This window comes from Plectrocnemia conspersa, unplaced genomic scaffold (genome assembly GCF_051122295.1).
Source record: "Plectrocnemia conspersa isolate PC_06_02 unplaced genomic scaffold, ASM5112229v1 ptg000012l, whole genome shotgun sequence".
Taxonomy (NCBI): Eukaryota; Metazoa; Arthropoda; class Insecta; order Trichoptera; family Polycentropodidae; genus Plectrocnemia; species Plectrocnemia conspersa.
In genome coordinates, this window is record NW_028277176.1 from 2,815,510 (window position 1) to 2,841,874 (window position 26,365).

The window sequence follows — 26,365 nt, forward strand, 5'->3', positions numbered from 1 at the left end:
TTATGCTTAACCTAATATATAGCTGGTTGTTATGAACTACATGACAGTATTAAAAAGTTTTTTAATACTGTCATGTACTATCTTATACATTAAAAAAAAGTTAAGCAAACTTTTTTTATGATGAATACAATCTCAAAAATACATATGCAGTGGCGAAGCTAGAATTTTAGGCCCATGTGTAAAAATTACGAATGGCATCCCTTAATATATTTTTTTAATATGAGATGAAATGATTTATGCTTTGTGTTTGTACATATTTACATAATAAAGTAAATTAAAAATAAAATCACCGATATAAAAAAAAAAACTGACTCGCTTTAAGATTTGCGAAATCATTAATAAGTTTTTTAAGCTCCATTTTCTATGTTTGTTTGTATTCAATGGCCAGCAATGCGATTTTTTTTTAGTCTTAATTGCATGATTGTGTTTCTTTTGTAGTTGTTAATAATTTTTAACTTACTAAATAACCTTTTAATACTCGACACAGTTATGGAAAGAGTAAAAAATAATATAAACATGACATTCAAAATTCACATGCTTAACAACTGTATTTCGTGATGAGTTATTCAGAAAAATGTCTTATGGACATAATTTCAATGACGTCTTTTTTCAATAGTGATACGTGATACTTCAAATTGATCAAATTTTGGTAATTTTGTGTAGTATAAATGAGCGAGGAAATAATTTTGAGTATTGATTCATCACGTAAATTATTTCTTAAGCATTCTGTATTATTGCATGCTCCAGCTAGTACATCTATTATTTGTTTCATAAGATCATCATAATAAACAAGCAATTGGACTAAAAATAAAACGTTTTAATCAGTGGCGTAGCTATGGGGGGGGGGGGAGGAAGTGGAGAGGGCGGGCCGCCCCGGGCGGCACTTGCTTGGGGGCAGCATATTCGCAATGGAATCGCTTAGTGTGGTTCTACACCCTAAATAAACTAAAATTTATGTAAATCTACGAATAGCAAGAGCTTATTTAAAGAAATGCTGATTTTATGACCCTGCAAAAAATGTATGGGAGGGCGGCAATTTTAAAGATTTCACCGGGCGGCACATACCCTAGCTACGCCACTGATTTTAATCATTTTCCAAAACGAAGCTTCTTCAATATTTTTATTGATGGTTAAATTTTTTTTATATATTTCGTATACTGCACAATTTTCGATGTGTTGTCGAGGTATATAATACTATGAACTTTAACGCTTGTAGTCAAAAATTGCCAATACTGTTGTTTGAAAAAAGCCATCAAAAGCTAACAACCAGAAATTCAGTTTTGAAACTATCCCGAATTTTTTTAAAATATGTCTCTCCTTTTTGTCAAAATTTGGTTTAGATATGCCTTAAGCAATTCTCACGCATAATATTGGTATTGAAAGTCTTAATATGAATACAAGATAACTAAGCGTATTCACTGTGATAGCGACGGCATGATTTTATTGCTTTTGACGTGGATTCATTTGGAACGGGAGAAGTTAATATATTGCATAGGTGATGTTACAGGAGTTGTAGATAATTTAAATAATGAATTAAGTATAATAGAAATATGATTAAAAAAATAAATGAGAATACAACTAAATATATAATTATTGATTATAAAAATATGTTTGATAATAATAGAAAAATAGTTATAGATTACTCTATCATAGAAACAGTTGATATTATGAAATATCGACAAGTAATTGTATATAAAAAAATAAATGTTAAGGAACATTGTAATTATATATTAAAAAAATAGGTATATTATCCAGAATGAAAAATATGAAAAGTATAAACACAAAAAATTACAATCGTATCATTTTGCCCAATTTTAATTATCATGCAACAATATTAAATATGTGTTAAAAGTGTTACAAAATAGGGCAAAGAGTAGTCTATAATAAAAATAGATTTACTGTTTGTAGAAGTTTGATTGAAAAAAATTGAAATGGTTAAATATTCAAGAAATATTGAAGATGAAAGTTTTAGTATTTATATATAAGTTAGAAAATAATATGTTACTGGAGTATTTCAATAAGCATTTAATAAAAAATAAAGATGTACATACATATATTTAAAACTAGAAATAGAGACAATTTAAGGATAGTTACGTGTAAGAAAACGAGTACGGCCAGGGGAATTGTGTATGGAGGTGTTAATTTTTGTAATAATATTCTTAAGACAATCAGAAAAAATAAAACTGTGGCGAGTTTCTTAAATGATATAAAGAAATACATTATTGCATTAAAACATGTATTATATGGATGTATAGTTCATTTATTTTTTTGTAAAAATTAGCTATATTAAAATAAATAAATCAATAAAATAAATAAATAAGTTGGTGCATTTGCCCTCCTCAATTGAATTTATTCAGAAAAAATAATTTAATTTATTACGATTAATCATAATGGAATCATAATATTAAAAAAATAACCAGTGACTTGCCAACTTTTGCCATTATCTTGGAAAAAATTGAAATGGCATACCTAAACCTGTTAGGTCACGTTAGCTTAATATATAATTTTAATATAAAAAAAATGTTCATAGTTGTTAAAGGTGGAATGAAGTAATTTAAGCGAACTAGTTATTTAATGTAAAAAAAAAATCTGTTGGTTTTATTTTATTTTTAATTCACACAATAACCATTCGTTTCTGATGATATCAATTTTATCGCAAAATTATCGATGAATATGTATAATATTTTTTAATTGCAGTGATTGGGGTTTTGGCAACAAAATAAATATTTGTTTTATTATATGGATGGAATATATCAGCAAGTGTTGTAAAATCAACCAAAAACAGATTACACATTCAGTGGTTCAAATGTATTCACGCACATATGCGCTTGCGATTTTGCGTAAAGTTCGCTATTCACGCACCGTTGCATGTATGGTATTTAAATATTTATATAAAGAAGTATGTGGTATTAAAATAGGTTATATAGTGAATTGATTTATACTAATATAAACAACTTAACTAGATTAGTTAAAATAACTCGATTTAATATTAGTAATTTTTCAAATACTGTCTGGTTTTTTGCTAACATGTATAATCGATTATACTCTATCTTCATATAAATACTTTCTTTGCAGCAATAACTCAATATGTGTTATTAATGCTACTAAAGAATTTTAAAGCATTAATAAAAGTAAATTTTAAACTATAATATTTCACCTTTAGCATGCCACTGCACAAAGTTCGTCGACGAGTCTATGTAACCCTAGCTCTCTCTCAAACTCTCCAAAAGCTATCAAAAATATATGAAAAGCAATTATTTCGCCTTCAGCGTCGGCCTCAAAAGCGACCCGAAATCTAAATCGCTTTTTGACTATGACTAACCTGTGCAGTTCGAATGTGGTCAGAATTCGCAACGCGACCCGCCCGCTTTAGCATCCCCATCACGTAAACGTCCAGAACAACTCTCTGAGGTCTAAACACACTACGTATACGTAGACAAACTTGAGGTCCGTGCACCTGCGGTCACAACATAACACGACCCCTTTTTGCCGGTGCCAAATTGCCTAATTAAATATATCAAAGTAGCGAGGCTAACTTTATTATTCAGCCCAGTGACCAGCCACCACCAGCCGGTTAAGTAACGAGTTCAAACGCCAACGATAATTTATTTCAATATATCTTGTATTTAAAACTGGTTTTAAATACACTGTATAACAATCTTACAGTTTTTTGCCTCAAAGATAAAATAATTTTATATTTTTGTCTATAATCTACATATTGTTTTTTGGACGTCGTTTAAAATATAAAAATAAATATCTTTAATGAAGATTTAATGTACCGCTATACATAAATAAATAATATATATATATATATATATATTATTTATTTATGTATATATATATATATATATATATATATATATATATATATATATATATATGTATATATATATATATATATATATATATATATATATATATATATATATATATATATATATATATATATATATATATATATATATATATATATATATATATATATATATATATATATATATATATATATATATATATATATATATATATATATATATATATATATATATATATATATATATATATATATATATAAAATAGAACTACAGTTTACAAGTGTAATTCATTTCATGAAACATATAAGTATATTAAAATATGAGTATATCAAAGCAAATTTCCCCATAAGATATATTGGAAACTGTGGTAAATTCGTTCCAAAACCCGTTAACTAAACTACTAAAACGTTCTTATTACTGAAATATAAATTTATGATAAAATTTATTTAAGTTGCTAACCTAGTTTAAAACGTAAAAGTATGTTTAGTTTTATTATTATCTAGCTAAGTTTTAAGCCTAAACTTAAATATATAATTTTTATCATTAAATATATAAGTTTCAAATCTAACTTCAAATAATATAAAATATTTTCCTCTGGAAATATTTAGCTAAAATGTAAACCTATTTTCAAATGAATTAAAATTATATAGAAAGTAGTTAATAGATAGATTGAACTATTTTGACTATCAATAATGTTAAATATTCGTCTATGTAGTGCGCAAATTTACGCAGTAACGCGGTAACAGTAAAACATGCACTAGGATCAACTGCATATCTTTCGGACGCACACGGTGCGATCTCATTTATATTGTAATTCTCACAGCTACCTAATGGTTTTAATGTCTTATTTCAACTATTACATTTAAAATTTATGAATTATTAAAACCCAAAAAGTTAAGGGTCCGGTATTCGCACACTCGCTAGCTTCGGTGTCTCACGACAGTGATGTACCAACAGTTAGTATTCATAATTGTACAAATTTTACGGAAAATATTGTAATTGTGTAAATTAAAAACTCTATATTTATAAAAGTATTTGTGTTCAGTATTAAGTAAACTTTAGAATCTCGTTTCAATTTGATCTTTGCTAGTAAGTTATCAGTTCGCCATTTATTAAAAAAATGCAGCTATATATTAAACTTAAAACTAAATAAATAAATATAATAATAATAATATTGGGTTGTAACATAAACCTGTCCTTAAATAAGCGAATAACCAAAATTAAAAATTAAACTTACATATAGAAAAAAAAATACAAGAAGAAGCAAATATTTTATGAAAAATACTGAATATTGTATAGCAATGATTTTAATAATAAAAAAATGTATTACCCACTTTTAAAAAAATATAATTTTAATTTAGAAACTCCAGTTTATTAAAAAAACTTATGCACAGTCTATGCTATATTTAAGTATATTCTTAATCTTAGTATTATTGTATCCAATTTTTTCTTAGCACAAAATATAGACGTTTACTAAATTCCAACAAGTGCCGCGTGCCAGTATCGTTAAACGTTTTATTTCGCCGTCTTGCCGAAACGGCATATAAAAATAATAACTTCTTCAGCATGAATAATACAACGGCATTAACCGTAAAACCGACTCGGTATTCCGCCATTTAAATTCTTACCGTTCCCATATATTCCGCTCTTTTTGGTGCATGTGAAAATTTACAACTCTCCCGTTTATTTTGTCGGCGCACAATTTGCATTTTGATCCTCGTATAATTAATAAATTTGCCATTATTTTGCTATACAATATTTCAGAGTTTTATGTTTCTTACCAAGAAAAATGCTGTATTTTCAACCCCTGTTTTCTCTTTAAATTATCATACGGAACAATGCGATTAATAAATTATTAAATAATTACATTTCAATTATTTCAGAGTGTCAAAAAAACTTTGTATAAAAAAAAACACATTAATAAACAAATAAATTTGCGTTGGTTTAGCATTAATAGATTAATTAAGTAAATTTGATTACAATGAAAAAGTCTTCAATTAATTAAAAAAATAATAATGATATATAAATTATATTATTATGTAGCAAATATTTATACGATACATAAATAATGTAGTATAATAAATAGTTCGATGAAGTTTTCATTGCTTAATATGCAGAAAATTTCCCGGTGCCATGTGGGATTTAGGGACGGCGGGCTTAGACAAAGTCAAAGTAACTTTTGAAGCCAGCTTTGCGGATTTGTCCTGACATGTATTTATCACTTTCGGGGTTTGCCAGGGGAAGAGTTTCTTAGGAAAGTTGGCTGTCACGAGGCGACCTTCTGCGGTTTGCATTTAGGACGTACAATTCGGGCCAAACAATTTGATCCCCCGATAATCTTTCTTACCTACACACCCAAATACGTATGAAACACACACAGAGGAATGTTGAGTGGGAGTAGGAAGAGCAGAGGGGAAATCTGGTTAAATTCCGCAAACTAATTGGGCAAACGCCGGATAATTTATTGCGCATTCACGAATTAGAAAGTTTGCTCTGGTTATAAGCCACTGTCAGATCGGTCAGGGGGAGTTCATTTGCATAAAAACTTAAACTGCGTTCATACACAACCGCTTAATTAATTCGGGTGGTAATGAACTTGAGAATTTGGACGTTTTTGAGAGGTTTTGTAAATCAGTTCCGTTGAAAATTCTCCATATTTTAGCATCGTGTCATAACTTTTACGAGTCTTGTAAAAAGACTTTCTGGGTACTTTGAGATCATAATTATCAATTGTCTGTATATTTATTTAAAATACACAAGTCAGATATTGTATAGCTACATGTACTAATTTAACTCATTTAAAATAAAGATTTTTGTATGCCACCGCATATTCTCGCCCAATTATATATCATTCCAAAAGCAATGACTTTTGAAACAACCATAAAATAATATCAAGTACAAAAGTAAAATAAAATAGAATCGAAAATAGTATCCTCGTGTAAAAAAGTCTGGTCGTACCATAATGGCGCCTTGTCCGTGATTTATGCTCAAAGGCTGTGCAACCCGTGGGACTAAAGGGGAATTCGTGTAGTACGTTCGGTTGGTTACCGGCGAGGCTGCGGTACCAGGTTTTCATTACTAAAGGTGAGCCAGATCCCGCTGCACGTAATGAAAATTAATTTTGGAACAGTCCACTAACGGTTCATTTGTCGTGGTCGAAAGGAAGTACCCTGTTTTTGATCCCTTGGCGTGGCTGACTATTAAGGTTGCAGACGGTGAATGAATTTATTATGAGACGTATTTGAATTGTAGAAGATTTAAATATTTAACTCACTGTGCGCCTGTTCCATTAACACTTTTCGTACTTGGCTTTTAAAATAGATCGATTTTAGAATAACCTTTTAGATTAATCAGAGAGATAAAAGTATGTTTATATTAAGAGTTTTTCAAGACTTCCAATTTATTTGAGTGTGTGTGTTTTACGTAACAGGAATATTTATTAATTTTTACCCTAAATACGTTATTGCTAATATGATTTTTCAAACATATTAAAGACTGCAATGAAACTAAAAAACTCATAAAGCTAATATTTACCATTGATTTATATTTCACTCTTTGGTATAAGAAAAAATAAACAAAAAATTATACTATGTACATTTCTCTATTGAATTAAAATTATTTATGACGAAATGCATACATGAGATAAGGAAAATATAAGAAAATTTACTTGTGATAATCTATCGCAATTATATTTATATAATAATAATTAAAATCTGAACTCCAAGACACGATAGGAATTTAAGCATATTGTATTTAAAACTATATTTTCCAAAATAATAATGTGATAATTGATTTTGCGCTCTCCTATTGATCAAAATTCGGCTTAAATATACTTTAATAAGTCCATTTATATCATATTTTATAACAAAGTGTAACATCAGTGCAGACCAACTATGTAACGAGATGTGACATCTGTCTGTACTACTTCTGCACTTTAATTTTTCTTGAGAGAAATATTTTGAACTTGACCTAATTTAAAACCTTTAAACTTTCATACTTTTTATTTTTTCTGAGGTTACAAAGAAAATGGATTTAAATTAATAAAAATTGCAGCTCATGGATTATCAGTAGCCTTTGAAATACCTGCATCATTTCCTAAAGAAGTTGATTGCAGACGGTGAAAAGTAGCGAAATAATTCGATTATGAAAGTTGTGATGAACCTATACATAATATTGAAAAGTTGAATCCTTCAATTATATAGGAGACAACGCAATTAAAGTTAGATTTGATAACCTTAAATATCATGGATCCTTTTTTGACTTTTTTAAAAACCATCACTGGTTTAATACTTTTTTTGGAAAATTGTAAAAAAAATAATAACTAAGCTCACTGATAATGAATCATCGGATATTGATGCCATTGAACTCTGTGAAGAATTAAATTACTCTAGAGATTGGTTCAATTTCATTTTTCATAAGAAGAAGTCTTAAAATTGACGATTAACGATTAGAATTTAAAAGAGATATTATATATCCCAACCCAGTGACCTATATCTGTAGCCAATCTTGAGAAAAGTTTTTCAAAATTAAACCTCATTAAAAAACAGTTATTGTCATGAGTGACCAAAGAAAGATTAAAAGGGCTTTTAATTTTATCTATTGAAACTGAGATGGCATATGAGCTCGACCAATGATTTTACAAAAATGAAAGCAAGAATAGTTAAATTTATATATTGCTTAAAGTATATTCTAAATTTAAATGAACTTTATTTATAATATTAATATATATTAACCTCTTCATACATATTCAATAGTGATAATAACTTAAATTTTAGTGTAATTAAAATATATTTTCCAAAATATTCATTATGAGACCTTGATTTTTGAGGTTATATTATAAAAATATTTAAAAAACACTGATTTAAATGTTCATTTTACATAAAACTAGATATGAGCCGTAGCTAAAATTAGTATTATTAACAGTTATTTTTCAGTTTAATTCAAGCAATGGTTTATGCTAAGATTAAAGACAAATATTCATGTAAATCAATGTTCTTCGATACTTTACAAAAAATTACATTTTGAAATATAATAGAACACGGATGAAAAAATGTTTAAGGATTGTAATCAATTTTTAAAAATCGAGATTGGTCTTATATGTGACAAAACCCTCTTCTTAAAGCTATGAAAATTTTTCAACTAATTTTTTGATAGCACATAAAAATATTAATAAATCAGAACATACATAAAAATAAAATTAAAAGTACTACACTTATACACATATTTTCTACCTTTTCAGATGTAGTAAAACCTTAAAAATGTTGAATTTTATTTTTAACTGCCTTTTTGTGCAGAAAATGTCGCGATGTATTTATTAATAAAGTGTAAAAGAAATATATGTATTTAATTTATGAACTTTTATGTCTTTCTTTCGTTTTTTTTTCAAAGAAACAATAATAAGAAATACTTTGTAGCAAAGGTGTTTTTCTTAAGAACAATTATGTTGAATAATAATTTATTAATAAAATGCTACTTTATTTAAACTGTACTGTTATATTTAATTGCAATAAAAGTGAAAATAATGTTGTACATTTAAATTATACGTGCAAATTTAATACATCAGATTGTAGCAATTTTACTATGCTCAATTCATAGAAAATTCATAGGAAAAAAATATCATTCTAAATTTATTCATTGCCTAAATAATAATATAAAGTTGCCATATAAATAAAAAAATCATAAGCTCATGAATATTACATTTTCTTTCTCGTCTTTAAAAACTGCCCTGATAGAACATTTAAATACCAAGCTTAAACATTTGCTAAAAAAAATCTGCCTATTTCAGAAGCATTTAAATTTATTGATTTTTAAACAATGTCTAAACCACTGTTAATTTATACTACTTTAAATTTCAGTTTTAAAAATATTGTCATACGTTTTATAACAAGTATTCTTATAATATTTATCTGTCAAAACACATTGATAAAGTATGTAACACTATTATATAAAAATATATTATTTTTATACTGCTTGTACGTATTATAAAATTCACAAATACTTACAACAGTCTCCTTTGAAAGCCACTGATATGTTCTTTTGCTGCTGACATGACTCGCCGCGCAAATGACATTCGCTGGAATACGTGAGACCATCAGAGCCGCAAACGATGGTGGGTCCTTCGCTCTTCTCTGACATCTAAATTGAAAAAAATGCAAACGTATCCATAACAGTGTCTGTTATATGTAAAAATAAATTCGCTCCAAAATATTTACCTCGCTTTCAGTGCAATTTCCGGGACAAACACATTTAGCCCTCACGGCGCTGTCCATTTCGCAGACTCCGTAAAAATCGCATTGCTTTTCTTCGCACGTTTCTGTAAATAACATTTTAGTCAATGAGATTAATTAGAAGAGTGTGTAGTAATTAATTGTGTAAATATAATTCACTTTGGTATGACCCTAGGGATTTTTTTAAATATACATAAATGTATTTTATAAATATTGTATACTATCAAAATATTTGATTTTACGGAAAACGAGTTTTGAAGTACAGATTTGTTCAATTTTTGCCATATTATAAAATTATATGGTTTACATATGTTTATAGAAATATTACATTGATTTTAGCTGCATTTTTTAAAATATATATTGAGTGCCAATGCGTATCCAGAAGAACAAAAAAGGGTTCAGCAACCTCAGAGCAGATAGCAGATACATACTTTTCCATTGTTGCTGGATTTATGCAATACTAGACAAATTCACATAATTCCAGATACAACTTAAATCGCTGTCAATTAGATAAGAAGTCGTTAAAATATATGGGTTGTAATATCCACCCATTTTCCTAGTCGTATAAGCCAGAATGCTGCAATACTTTATTAATATCATCTGGACTTTCATTTTCACTTTTACTTAAACTTTTCACTTAGAAATAAAGAACTGAATGACCTTAAAATACACTGAATTAACACAGAAAATACATTCAAAGTATAAATAAAAGTAACTGCTTTTACTTCAATGGCCAGTGTTTCTAGAACTTTTTTATAAATATAAAATAAAAAAAAAATATAAAAATTAGTAGAAACTCAAACTCATTACCAGGCAATCTACACCAGAAATTCTTGTTGTTTTGAACATTAAACTTTTTCACATACGGCCCATTTGAAAAATTCTCCCCAAAGCAAACAATGACGTGACGAAATGAGAGCTCGTACCGCAGGTGAAAATTTATCGCCCCCGCGAACAATGACTGCCACAATACAATAAACAAAAACCTCGCTACCTTTCATTACCCGCGTAATGCGCACTGTTTTATTATTATTTTTATGCTCCGTTTTTTCTCCGTTGTTTGTTTCATGACCATAAATTAGACACGCAACATTTGCGTTGGGCCCAGCATTTTATAAGCGTCAGCGGGCCATATCTTAAATTCATTTCGGCAAGCCATAAAATTAAATAACTCCACGTTTAACTACATACGTTTGGCCCGTACTACGCAAATTTATGCGTGCGTTTAAATGTATTCGGCGAAATTACGTTTTTCGCTAAGTTTATGGTCGTCTTTTTTATTCTGGACATTAAACAACCATTTTCAATTAGAATCATGTTTTAACATCGGATGAATAAATGTATTATGTTTTAAATCAATATTTATATATAAGTTTCATACAAAGCAATATATATGAATCACATAGGAAATGTGAATAAAATGACTAATGGGTACCGCACGAATTCATTAAAAGGTCTGTTCATTGTGAATTCTTAGAAACCTTAAGAAATTATTCTTAAATGTGATTATTACCTGCGATGATTTTTTTATGATTTTATGATTTATGTAGCTCAGAAATTTAATTTTAATCCTTAGTAGTTTTACAAGCATTTAATTTAAATTAATTATAAATTCACTGATAAACATTTATTTTTAAAAAAAACATAAAATACGGTTTAAATAATAATTTATATATGTAAGAATGTAAATGAATCTGTGAGATTCTTAAAAATATTATTAGCTGCACTAATCCAACCAGTGAATAACAATACAATTTTTAAATGTACAAATTTCTTGTTATTTTATTTATTTTTTAGATTAAATTAAGACCATCGTGGCCTAACAGGTTACCCCAATGCGCCACGATGGTCGAAAACAAATTTTAAATTTATAAAACATAAAAATATGTATATATACATAAATATACCAATACTTAAACATAACAAAAAATTATAAGTCAATATGTAATGCCTGCGTATTAAGTAGCCGGATGGCCACAGCTATAGGCAAGTCGGCAAGTGCGGATGTCCTAGCCCTAATGGCCATCAAAAGAGGTCGCGATCGTGTTGCTCGAAAATGTTCCGGAACCCAAAACTGGAATTCCTCGAGAATAGCTGGATTGTCGACAGCACCTTCTAGTAATTTGAAAAAATGCTTAGCGACATACAGCTTTCTGCGAGAACTCAGCGAATCATATCCCAACGCTTCTAAAAGAATGGCGCTGGGATATAAGTACGGATAATAACCAAATGTCCTTTTGTAAAGGTATCTTAAATACCTTTTTTGAATTTTTTCACTAGAAGGGAATATTTGGCTATTCGGGGATTCCAAATTATAGATCCCGATTCAAGAATGCTACGAACTTAGGTGTCATAGAGGATGCGAATAACTGACGAATCGTCAAAGTGAAAGGCATTCCTCATAACAAAGCCGAGCATCTTGGAAAATTTATCACAGACGTCGTGTATGTGTAGAGAGAACCTCCATTTGCTCTCGAAAATGATTCCGTGATCTTTAGTGGAAGTTTCTCTATTCAAAATGTTACCACCGAGATGGTAGAAATAAGCTGATGGCGAACGGGATCGAGAAAATGACACAGTATGGCACTTTCCGACACTAAAGGGCAGACGGTTAATGGAAGCCCATCTCCACAGAGAGTCTAAATCACTTTGTAGAGAGGAGTCCACAACAGATCGAATGCATTTATATAATTTAAAATCATCTGCGTACAGAAGAAAACTTGAATTTTTAATTACTGTATTTATAAATGCTTATATGCTAGATTTAAATATTTATTTTAAATAATAATAATAAAAATAGATTTATTAAAAAATAAAAGTTGAGCGTCCGGTATTCGCACACTCACGAGCTGCGGTAGCTCGCGATGGTGAGGTACTGACAGCTAGTCTTTTTAATTGCGACAAACATTATTTTTAGTATCTAGATCTTACTTTTAGAGAAAAAACAAGCGTGTTTATTTTTCAGCAGCGAAGAAATAACGTTCAAAAGAATTTGCTAAAAGCTAACGTCATATTCAACAAAAAGATCACGCATAAATAAATAAGCTTTAAAAGTTAATTTTTCAGGACAATTCTGCAGTATAAAATGGAAAAATACATAATTTAAAGCCGCTATAGAATATTGTTATTAATCAAGTATATTTAGCAGATAGTCTTAACTTTTGTTAATAAATAAAATTTTGTTGTAAATTTAATTTACTCGAGATGCTTGAGAAAACCACAAATAAGCAGATGAGATATTTGCCTTTCGATGGCGCAGACTTTGTTGTAAATAAAAGACAATACTTCGCTCTAAAGAAGACAATTTTTTTTTAAATTTAAATATGTAAGATAAAAATTAATTTCATGGGGACATTAAATTCACCATAAATTAATTGTAAGTCATGAGATTTAATTTGTATAGGGAAAATAGATATATTATAATTTCTTACCACATGAACTGTTATACAAAGAAGTCAGTGCCGTTTGTTCGGGATGCAGTTCGCACGATCTCTCTCGCATCTTGCATTCGTTGTTGTATGTGCGGGCGTCGCTGGCGCATACGGGCCGCAGATGCGGCCCGCACTTCGGACACGAGCACCTAGGCACCCCTTCTTCGGCGATGCATTCGCCGTGCGGCCCGCAGTCGTGTTTTGTGCACGGGTTCAGGTTGCCTAAAATTGAAAATTAAATTTTAAAATCAAACATAACGCCATGGAAAATTCGAGGTGAATGTTTAATTTGGTTGCCTAATTGGACGTGTGCACGAGTCATTCAACAGGCTTATGAAATTCAGTGTGATGTGTTTAAGCTGGTGGTGCAGCATTGATTGATAATTAAGCTGCTGTCGAATGCGAATTTAACATGTTTATATACGACTTTTCTATTATATTAAAGGATTTTAATTTGATTCACTAGAATATAAAACATAAAAAGTATTATATAAATATTTTTTATAAGCAAATTTATTGAAAGCTCATATAAAAAGAATACATTAGGTACATTTTATTTATAAAATATACTGTGAGGTAAGCTATTTGCTGCTGATGAATATTAATGAAAATTATTATTCAGTGAATGAACGTTTGTGTTTCATTATACACAAACCAATTATGGTGCTTTGATACGCAATTTAATGGTCTGCTATTTATCGTCAAATGTTGCGGTTCAATGTATATAGTTTCTATTTAATTTAATGTGTATGTAACGCAAAAGATCACGTTCATGGCGTGACTCAAAGCGTTAGAACACCTTAATGCCCAATAAAAAAGGCACTAGACCCATTGTCTGCGCTCTGCGATTGACCCCCGTGAAATTCTTCGACCTTCACCCGTGACCCTTCAAGCTTTTCTTTCGTGAGAAAAAAAATCGAAGTCACTCGCGGCGTTACCGTTCGTGATGCGAATGTAAATGTTTCACATTTCTTTTTTCTTTAAAGAAAAACCCATTCTGAAAGTCCATCTTCAATATAATATATGATTGCGAGAAATGTTTCGCCAGCGCCTCGCTAAATTGGCTTGTCTCTAGACTCTGAAATGAACCAAATTTGTAACGGGCTAGGTCTGGCGCTGACAAATTGGGATTATGGTGTTTTGTGTTCTCGGTTGAAAAGTCTCTTCAAAATTTGACAATTGTTTGCGTGCTTTGAGCTTACATGTTGACCTTGAGTTGCGGCACTGTGGCTCTTACAAATTTATACAATGAAGTAGGGTTGTAATAACCAACATGATAATTTAGTTATTACACAATTATTAAAAAAGGTCTTATATAAATATAATTTGCATTTTGCATTATAGCAAACAGTAGGGCAAAAGTGCGCCGTACAAATATTGTTTTCCATAAACGCTAGTTCAGTAATATTAAGTCAGTTTGCAGGCTGTTGTGGCGGAGTGCAAATTTGATTCTATGTTGTGTGATTAACGCAAAAAATGCATTCGAATACTTTTTACAGTGTGTAGTCATTGATTTTTGAGGCTGACATCTTGTTCAAGTAATTTTGAATTGAATCATTATTTAAGTTGTCTAATATAGCATTTGTACCAGCTTTTTTGAATTTTGTATTGTCGCTTAGTAATCTTGATTGCTGCCACTTTTTGCGTAGCTTACGTTTTTTTTTGTTATTTTTTGTTAATATTACGAGATGATTCTCTATTTTTTTTATTTGTATTAAGATTGGATGTGGTCTTCCAAGCTTGTTTGAATTGCCTTTGTTATGTGTTCGACTGCTTGTTCTACTTAATCATAGCTTTTCAACGAAATATTAAATTCAATAATTTACTCAAAGTTTTCTCTGAACAAATCCCAATAAGTTTTGTGATTATATAAATTCTGAGCCTGTTGTTTGTGGATTGAATTCCTTTGTAATTTTATTAGTATCGGCGAATAATCTGATGACAGCTTGAAACATGATTCAGATAGAATTCGTTTTACATCTATATCTTTGACAATGCAAAAGTTAATCAAGTCAGGTATTTTTTTCTGATCAGTTGGCCAGTATATTGGTTGTACTGTGAAGGTCCACCTCAAGTAATTTTATACTGTATAAATATTTTATCCTAATATTTTTTAGTCTTGATAGAGAATTTTTGGCGCTATAATTTTCACCAAAAATAAATTTATTTCTTAATATTATACTTTTAAGACAATTCTCGGCGAAAATCCGTTAATGATGAGTAACGATTTTAAATTTTGCAGCAGCATAAACGCAGTATCCAGGTATTTTAAAGTAAGTTTTTTTCCGTAAGATGAGTTTTGAAAACCAGCAGAACGTTTATTTTGTGATGTTCCAGAAAAAAAAATTCTTGTGTGTGTTGCAATAGACCGTTGGCGTTCCAAATGGCAATATGTAATAATACGGTCATTTTGCAGCTTATGAAACCACTACTGTTAGTAGGTTGAATATAGTACTCGTTAGTTATATTAACTATTTCATATTTTTTATATTTCAGACAAGTCATTGTTTACTTTTAATTTTTGATAGGTTGCTTATCGTTATTTTTAACTTTATGTGCATACGTTAAACTGTTCTCGGTTGTCTGTAATCGGAATTTGATAAATAACTCGTGATTATTTTTTTATATAAAACGTCAATCCCTACAACAAGCAAATTGGCAACTACTGCACTAAGGAACTCTAAAGCTTGCAGCTGAAATTCGTCGAGCATTGACGGATTGTCGACACCGCCACTTTAAAAACACATTAAAAAATGTTTCATTGCGTTAAAGTTACGCTGAGAATGCAATGAATTGTAATAACGCTCCTAGCCAAAAACAGCTACGATACACATATAGACAAGAGCTGTACTTTCTTTTGAGAAACTAACTTAGAAATATTCGTTTAATTCTCTTTAATAAAAAAACAATATTTAGCTCATTTGGAATTCCAGACAATAGATGCATATCAATAGGTACTAGCATATCATACAAAACGGAAATCATTATTAAATTAATAAAGTTGCACGCGCTCCGTACAATAAAGCCGAGCATCCTTGACATATTGGTAATTGGATCTTAATATTTTTCATAAAAAAATTTTGTGAAATATGTTTATCAAATATTACTTGCAGTACAAAAGCAATACCACACAATAAGTTTACAACTAAAAATACAGATATATTCAATTATTTTATCCTCTATCGTTCCTTTTGACTTTGCGTTATAACCTTTTGAATTTCACGTGACGATTATACAACACGAAGCCTCGGGCAATCCCCAAGATAAGACCCTTGTGCACACACACGTATTCGTCTGGACCAGGAATCTTAAGTAGGCGGGCATTTCTTCTCTGCTTTCCGCTGGATTTACAAATATAAACACTTGAATTCCCAACGGTGTCGAGCGTCGGATGCTGGTCTCCAGACGGCAAACACGTTTCGGCAAACATGGACGAGTGGAGACCACTAAATCGTCTTTATTCTGCAAATTGTTTTCGGGAAACATGTTTCCGTGTTATCCGCAAACGAAAACTAATATCCGATGAGAAAATACCGACATGTTTACTATACGCACACTTAGTGTATTGTGAGACAAAACTGATAGTTTGCCTTTAGAACTTTGTATAGCTCAACTAAACAAGTGTGTATTGTTTTTTTTATTGTAAGCTACTAAGTAGATCATTATGTATTATATAAGTAAAATACGTGTAAAATTATGGAGGCTGTTTAAATAAAATTAAATATATCATTTTTCGATATATGTTATTTGGATCTGTTCGTGATTTGTGCAGGGATTTTTAAAGTGTGTCATTCGTATTCTTACCGCATGGTCCATGGTGTGCAATTTTCGGCGTCCTGCCTTCCTTGCAAAACGCTCTTCTAAGGTGACAGGCGCTGGCATGAGTTTTGTCATCTGAGCCACAAACTGGTCGTAAAAACGGTTCGCATTCGACGCCACAGCCACACTGTGCCACACCCCTTTCACCAATCCAACATTGTTCTCCAGAACGACATGACACGCTCGAGCATGGATTCATTCCTGTAAAAAGAGAGAAAAACAACAATTACATAATGCAGTAAAAACGTAATATCATACATTGCCGCAACTATTATATTATATTTTCTAGCTGTCGGTCCCTCACTTGCGTGAGGTACCGTAGATAGCGAGTGTGCAAATACCGGACCCCCAACTTTTTGTGTTTTAAATAATATTTTTTTTAAATCTATTTTTAAATCTAATAGTTAAAATAAAATATTAAAACTATTAAGTAGCTGTGCGCTGTACAATATAACGTGCGCATCCGAAAGGTATGCGGTTTTGACTGTTCCCGCGTTACTGCGTGAATTCCGCAATATATAAACGAATATTTAAGATTTTGTAACTATTAGTCAAAATGAATATATTAATAAACTACTTAACATTTTCAACTTATTTAAAAATAGATTTACAACTCAGCTAAATATTTATAAACTAAAACATTTTATATTATTCAAAGTTAAGTTTTAAATTAAGATAATTAACATTAAAACTAAATATTGTGTATCATTAGAGAGTACGTTTAAAACTTAGCTAAATAACGATACAATTAAATATTCAACTACGGGCTAAAATAGGTGTGCAATTTGTATAAATATTTAATAAACAAAAAAAAAATACTTAAATGCTTGCAACATAAAAAATAATATTAAAACGTAACATTTTGTATCATTTAAAAACAGGTTTATGGGTTTCTAATATTAGTAGTTGTTAATGTCAGCTGTGCGTCCTGTTATTGTAACAGCGCTAATAACACTTATTTTTAGACTTGCCATCTTTTTGTTGAAAAATATTTACATTTCTGTAGAAAATTTTAAAAAATACTTTGAAAAAATAGCTATAAATTGTTTTAACTTGACACCGTTTGCCAAAATTTAATCATTTAATTTTTCTGTATAGAAATTTAATATAAATCCATTATATTTATATAATTTTTTTTTTAAGGAAAAAATATTTTTATTTATCTGATTTTTTTTAGAACTTGACGATTTTTCTACATATTATGTTTTACAATCTAAATCTATAAAATCAATTGCATAGTTTGTTCTCAAACGCACCAAAACCAGAATTTCCCTTACTGTCAAATTTAGTTTCATATAACAACTCTTTTCATTCATCAAACGCACGCCACACACAATGTTATAATTACAGTGCATTCTTCTTAAACTGTGTTAATTGAATATGATACAAAATGATATAGCAATTGGATTTATAGACAATATAAACAACACTTAAAATGATGAGTGTGCCAGTAAGTGTTTGGTTATATGGATAATATATCACGGTAATTTCAACAAAATTATTATTGACTTTCTAGAATCAAATATTAGAAGACAAACAGCAGTGATTGGGCAAAAAAGGAAATACATACCAAAATAAATTAAACATATTACAATGGCATGATTAGCACGGTAATAAAAATGAAAAAATCCGGTATTCGTTGTAAACAAAAAGTTACATTTACAGTTGATTTTCAAAAGCAATAAAAGATCTAATAACATTTACGTATGCCAAATAATTAAAATCTGACTTATTGCGACAACTTATCAGTTAAAAAAGAGATGCCAATCTACACGTTTAATCCTATACGGTAACTTACATTAATTTTTTTTTCGATTGTCGTTTAAATTTAATTTATAGATTATATTAGAAGTAAAAATGTGTTTAATGTTTAATAGTTGATGAAGGTCTTATTGTTTTTATTTATTTTTCAGAAGCAATATTAGAACAATTTGATGACCTATATGGCGACAATGTAAAATTGGTACATATAAACAAAAAGTGAATCATCTCAAGTTTAAGTCTCTATCAGAAAATATTATCTTTTTATAAAGAAAGTGAATATCCTGAAGTTGGCTGTTTTGTAAGAAAAATCATCGCAGAACAAAAATTGATGAAAAATCCGTAACGTAGATACATATTTTGCCACATCGGAACTAAAAATAACCAACTCCTAGATATTTTGTCTATCAATTATTCCAGGTATACATAATTGTAAAATGTATTATTTATTAGATAAGATCCAAGAAACTACGCCATTGACTGATATATTGCTAGTCGTCGCTTAGAACGAAACGATCAACGAGTTTTTTTTTGATACAATAATGCTCCTAATTTTTTTGTTTATATAACTTGATGTATACAACTCACTTACTACTCAAAATATTATCAATAGATGCCACATAAAATTAAAAAGTAAAGCGCTTATGACTGACGAATTAGGATAATTATAAAATTAATTTAAAAATTCGAATATTTGCATCCTCGCCAAATTAATATATTATATCATTGTCTGTGCTTAGATTTTAATTATTATTTAGAAGCAATGAGCGAGCAATAAAATTACCACAAACTTTTTTGGCTAAATACCAGTCTGCATCTCAATTATTGTCATGCGATACCATCCCAAAATATCAATAGATAAAAAATACGTTTAATTATCATTTATATGGTTTGATCGACGTTAACTTTAACGTTAAAATTATTTTCAATTCGAATAATTATATTCAATCAAATCTAACAAAAATATATACGGTAAATCAGAAGCAATGATAATTTTGACGTATTGAAAATAAAAAAAACTCACTTTTCGGTCTCGAAGCCCGTCGACGGAACTTAAAGTTTGAAGTATTCATTATGTATATATTTTATTTTTACAGTTAAAACATATCTAGTTAATTTGCAACGCGAATATTTATATTCAGTCAAACCGATCAAAGTACATAAAAAATTAATGAAAATTATTTTTATAAACAACTATCACGTTGCTAACGGCCATTTTGTTATATATTTAAATGCTGATTTTTCATTGGTCAACATTAAAAGCCTCCAATCAAAAACAAAAGAATTCATTACCGAGGGCTTGAAAATCAATTCAAAAAATTCAATTTTTATATAACAATTATATATAAGATAATAAATTGGATCTATCCAGCGATGTGTTGTTCTCGCGAATCAGTTGTTAAAAAATATAAGTTCATAGAACCAGTTGTCAATTTTTTTTTAGATTTTTTAAATTTGGTAACAGTTCTTCTTATATTGATTAATGGCAATTTAACAACAAATATTAAAACACGTGTTTTCCTTTTGACTAGTATGTGGTTTCAGCAGCGATACAACTAGGAATTGCAATTTTTGATAATGTATCAATATTTAATAATATTTTACAGCAATAAAGCATTCAGTTCGAATGAATGGGCATTTTATTCGGTCGTTTTTATTACCAATTTATAATGAAAATTATTGAAATCCCTAAGGATTGTATCTATCTATACAACAGAGTATATTATATTTATACTCAGGCAAGTAATTACTTTATAATCATGCCGTTTTTACAACTTGAACGTTTCTATTTAATCAAACGTAATTATAAGTTAAAACTTTTCGTTCGTTTAAAAACGTTACGGAAATGCTTAAGTTGTTAGACTTTATTGTATATATTCTACACGAAATTTTTAATTACATACTGAGTTATAAAATTGAGGCTTTATTAATAAAAATATATATTATTAAAATATAAAGGGTTATATCGTATCGTAAAAATAAAAAATCTATTTTATTTCTAGTAAATAAAAAATATGTCATAAATCACAGATCATTCAAAATTTAAATATTATTTTTCATAAAAATTATATCTACGACTTAATCATATATTTTTAAAATAGTTTTAATTATTTAAAAATATATAAATACAAGTTCACAACTAATAAATTGATTAAATGTTTAGGAAAAGCAATAAAGAGTATAAAAAAAAAATATTATAGAAAATGGAAAACACATTGAAAATTTAATTCTTTCATAACATCCATCAATTCAAATCTCTTCTCAAAGAAAAATTATAAGACAGTGTGGTAGATAATTTTAACGACGTTTGTAATCTACCACTTACATCAATTTCAAGGAGAAATTTACCAATAATGAGTATTAAAACTTTTTTTTAATAATTGATTTTAACCTGCACACTTCAGTAATCGGAGGGTGAAAATAATTATAAGATTGTGTGAAATCTTAAAAAATGTCATACATATTGATGATCTTTGCGATTTAGTTTATGCACAGATTAAATAACAAAATATTGAATTACCCGATATAATATTAAATACTTAAAAAATGCAATTAGTAGTTCAGAAGCTGAATGAGGTTCAAGTTTAATGAATTTAATATGTCGTGTTTATTTTAAAAGATAAAAAAACACTTAGTAAAAAAAATATTTTTTCATTAATATTAAACGTCAGCATTGATAAAATAAGAACATACGTAGTAAGTATCTAATTTACCGAAGTAGCTAGGGTAAGATGAAACGAGGTTTTCGTTCCTAGTATAAGTTGACAGTGGGTTGAAGAGCCATTGTCATTATTTTTAGTTATACAATGTTAATAAAATTCGCTTGCGGCACTATTTACATTATACCTTTTACGTTATAACATAAAAGTTCTCAAAGAAACACAAAATTATTGAAAAATATTTGAGAAAATACATTTAATTGTATGCTTATTTTAAATAATATCAATTTTTAAGAATACGAAAGATTTATCAAGAATATGTCGAATGCTATGCTATTTATTCTATACGTGTTTTCTATGTTTGTTAAAAATGCCATTTAAAGTTTTTTTCTAGTAATAAGTTATAAAGGTTTTTTAAATTAAAAAAAGTTTTCTTTTGCGGCGCTTCATTTATATAATATTAATATACTACTATTAAAAAAGTAAATAATAAAAAAATAAGAAAAAAGACACTTCGATTTTTTTTTTAATTTTTCGAGAACAACATATTTTACTGATATATTTTTTTAAGGGAATTCCATTCAAATATGCAGAAGTAAATAATCTGTATTTAAAAATTCGGCACATATTGTATATTATATAAATATTAAATTTTGTACTTTAACTATTACTATTGACATATAAAAATATTTTTAAAGTGAAAGTATGTCTGTATCATACTGTATCTCAGACTAGTAATCTAGAGGCCGCAGATTCGGGCCGCGGCAACAGAATTAAATTTTTATTTATAAAAAATGCGGTATTAATAAAAAACATATTTATTGATTATAAACTATATATAATATATAACAATTTATAATTCTTTATAATTGCAGGTATTCATTATGTTTGATTGCCTTACCCACTTAGTACATATTTACCCCTTTGTAACGCATTAGGTTTACGCCTATCATGTTACAACGGATAATAAATATAATACAACAATATGCTGCAAAATACATCATATTTAACTGCGCCATTCTAACGACCATTTTGCATAAATAAAAATATAAATTAACAGAAATCGAAGTAAAATCACACACACTATAGAAGAGAGATCTCATGACCAAGAAATTGCTTTAGTAATTGCAAATATCACACAGAAAAAATAATAACACATCCGTCTTGAGACGGTTATCACCTATAAGTATCACTAAAAAAAATACTCTTTGCTTAGATAGGACGTGCGCTAGCTGGACAATACATTTTACTCTGCGCATAATATTATTGTTATTTTGCCTTTTAGTTACCAATCGCTGAAGTGACTATTTTAAGCCTTGAACACATAACATGAGTGTGTCCAAAAAGCGATGCAATTGGCTCGCAAACATTCTCATCGGAGATTCACCAAAGCTGTATTTAACCAGCATTGTAAGATATGTGAAACTATGTCAGTAAAAAGCAACACATTACAATGAATTTCAGCTGCTTCACAGACATCACTGTCATCAATAATACAACTCAATACGCCAGCAAAGACCTACATTCAAGACCTGCTGTTTTAATTCCACCGCTTGAAAGTGATATCTTCATTTCTCAATTATTATACAAAACAATATATAACATATTATCATATATAGAATATATTTTTGTATATTTTGTCGCAATATGGTTAAGGTGTTAAATTTTAAAATAAATAAATAAAAATAGTTATTTATTTCGTAAGGCTTTCAAAACAAAAACAAATAGTTTATATCGTAAAAGAATAAGAAGTAACCGTTACTCTTATACGTTAATCAGGTGGTGATGTATCCGGTGAATATGGCAAACGAGGTGTTCATTCTTACAATATATTTTCTCTATTTTATTCGCAATACACAAATAGGGCTCTTAACTTATCCAACCCTTCGCTTTCGTAGGCGCATATACACATTTTTGGTAAACGGGCGCCGAGTGAAGCTGATAAATTACGGGTTTTCGCGCTTTCACGATCATCTCTCCGAGCTCACCTTTTGAGGGTGTTTGCATCCTATTTAGGATAACTCCACCGTCTCACCCTCAACTCCCTCAGGTTGTGCGATCTTTGCCACGCCATATGTTACCCGGCGGCCGGCGCTCACCCCAACTCCTTTACCTTCTTCCTTCGAAACCTTTCCCGGGTTAAACGACCAACCTTTTACCGTCAAAACTGACCTTCGCCAAACGCGGCCATCTCCCCTTTTGGGAGTTTACCTTGCGGTCACGGGCAGATTTAGGCCGGGGTGTTTGTTGGTTTCTCATTACCGGGTTGTTTATTTAATGTGGCTTAAATGTTTTGGCGCGGCGGAATCTTCCCGCTAAACGTGAAACACTGCGCCGTCTAATGGGGTTTTTATGTACCCAGTTAATAAAGTTAACCCTGATGATAATTCACTAGCGGGAGGACCGGCGGCGGAGGTGAAAGAAAGGCTTAAGGTAACTCGTGCCTTCCGTAATGGGTTTAGTTTATAATGTGCTTAGCTGGTCGAAGTGAATAAGTTTTCGGCCCATGACACGAGCATTGCGATCGTTCTTTAAAGGGACCCCTATAAATTTTAACCTACATACGAATAAAGTGTTAAAACAACGCCAAAAATCCAGGTCGACGTCGTCTACGCCGACATTGAGAAAGCGTTCGACGAAGTTTGTAACAAGTAGTGTTGCCGCTTGAGAATATTACATGAGAATGAAACTAAATATAAATTATTTGATATAAATATTCGAAATTAACGGTGAATGAGATCAAGAAGATGACATCCTTAGCATTTAGATTAAATTTTTGGGTTTTGAAGCCGAAAGGATGTGACTTTGTAGCAAAATTAGACGCTGGAAAAGCTTGTAATAGCTTATTTTATAAACATTAAAAATTACCACATATACAGATAAATATATATACCGCAATCTAGAGGTTTGACATTTCGTGTCAAATTGTATTATTGTTGGCTGTGATGTCTGTAGAGAAACTGGGATTTGTCGTAATGTATCTTCTTAATATGGCTGGATAATCCATTGATGTTTCTAGTGTCGATGCAATTTTTTGTGTCGTCTCTGCTGTTGCGACTTTATGCTGTCTCCCTTCTGCTTCCCACTGTGACCAAGTGTCTCATCCATTGCTAATTCAAGACAGCTCGGCGAATCGCAGATAAGGATGTTTGCGAGTGAATTGCATCGCTTTTTGTACACACCCATGTTATGTGTTCAAACCACTCCAGCGTACGGTCACAAAGGGGTAAAATAACAATAGTATTATGCGCAGAGTATTGTCTAGCTAGCGTGTGTTATCCCACGACATGAAATTGTTTTTTCAGCGGACATTAGGTGACCTAGTCAATATTTTTAATTATTAACGCAATTGTTTCACGAGAGCTCTCTTCTATTGTTTCAAAAAATGACCTTAGTTTCGAGACATATTGATTTTTTTAAATGTTATTTTAATCATCACACAGTATTTTAAGCTATTGAAAAATAGTAAAAAAATATTTATTGTATCAATAAAAAACTATATTATCAATAATTGCTGTGGTTAATTAATAAAAGACGTTGCTGAATATTTACAAAGACTTGTTACTTAACCAAATAGACTGTTTAAAAATTCATAAATTACTAAGATAATCATTTAATATTCCAGTAGTATGTTCCAGACACACACGCGAATTGTGCACCTAAATTAATTTAATCGCCGCGAGCGAAACAGTCGTAAAGCTCAGGCACATCTTCGCGAAAAGCTCTTGTAACAAAATACACACACATACACAGATATAATATTTGTAGGCAGCTCTGAAAGCTGGCGCGCTTTTAAGGTCCATTATCCATGAAATGGACTAATTCGAAGCAGATGCACCGCAAAGTGAACTTACGTACTAGGTCCGTTATATCCGTACAAATTCAGTTAACTCGACTATTATTGTAAAAGTATACATATACTTATAGGGATGTTCTTAAAGGTTTTATTGTTTGAAAATTTACCCAAGTGAGCAAACTTAAATCTAACTTCAGCCGGAAATTCACTGATGCAGTAGTAAGTCTCCTAATTGGCTATCTAGAGGATAAAGTTAAATCCCATTTGGATGCCGTTAAGTAAAGTCGCATTTTTGGTGAAGCGATTAGCATAACTGATTTTAGTTTAAGCTGCTTTGTTAATCAGAAACAAAACTCTTGTCGTATTTAATTAAATTCTGGTTATTAGTAATGAAAAATAAATGCTTAAGTAGCTCATGAATATTATATAAAGTAAATAAATATTTAAGAATATATTATAAATATTAAAAGTTTTTTTTAAACTAATTTATTGTTAATAAAAATAACAATATATAATGATATACATTTATAAATTGTTATTATTAAATTAAGAATTGCATTAACGAAGACAATAATGTATAATATTTATTGATATTATTAGCAAAAATGAGTTTTTGCTTTGTATATATGCTGAATTTTACTAATTGCTAGAGATTTTTTGGTACCATATGTGCGCAATAAATTTAGTTTGATCTTTAAGAATTGTTCTACAATTTATTCGTAAATATCAGAAAAAGTTTGTTTAACCTAATTTGTGAAAATAATAATAAAATAATAATTACTAATTCCAATTTTCTAGCCTTCTCAAGCGCTGACGTTCTGGCCGTAACGAGCAAGAACAAGGGACGCAAAGGTGA

General features: G+C 29.7%; 1 protein-coding gene across 4 annotated transcripts in view; it reads right to left on the reverse strand.

Annotated features, from left to right (window-relative positions):
• The window catches only part of LOC148227969 (agrin-like), a 497,006-nt gene that overhangs the window by 13,460 nt on the left and 457,181 nt on the right, over positions 1-26,365 (reverse strand). For all 4 annotated transcript variants that reach the window (XM_088200279.1, XM_088200278.1, XM_088200277.1 and 1 more), the window contains exons 6-9: positions 17,278-17,493; positions 13,474-13,695; positions 10,028-10,128; positions 9,818-9,950 (exon numbers count right to left, since the gene is read on the reverse strand). In XM_088200279.1, the coding sequence (XP_088056405.1) occupies positions 9,818-9,950; positions 10,028-10,128; positions 13,474-13,695; positions 17,278-17,493 (672 nt within the window). The remainder of the gene's footprint in view (positions 1-9,817; positions 9,951-10,027; positions 10,129-13,473; positions 13,696-17,277; positions 17,494-26,365) is intronic.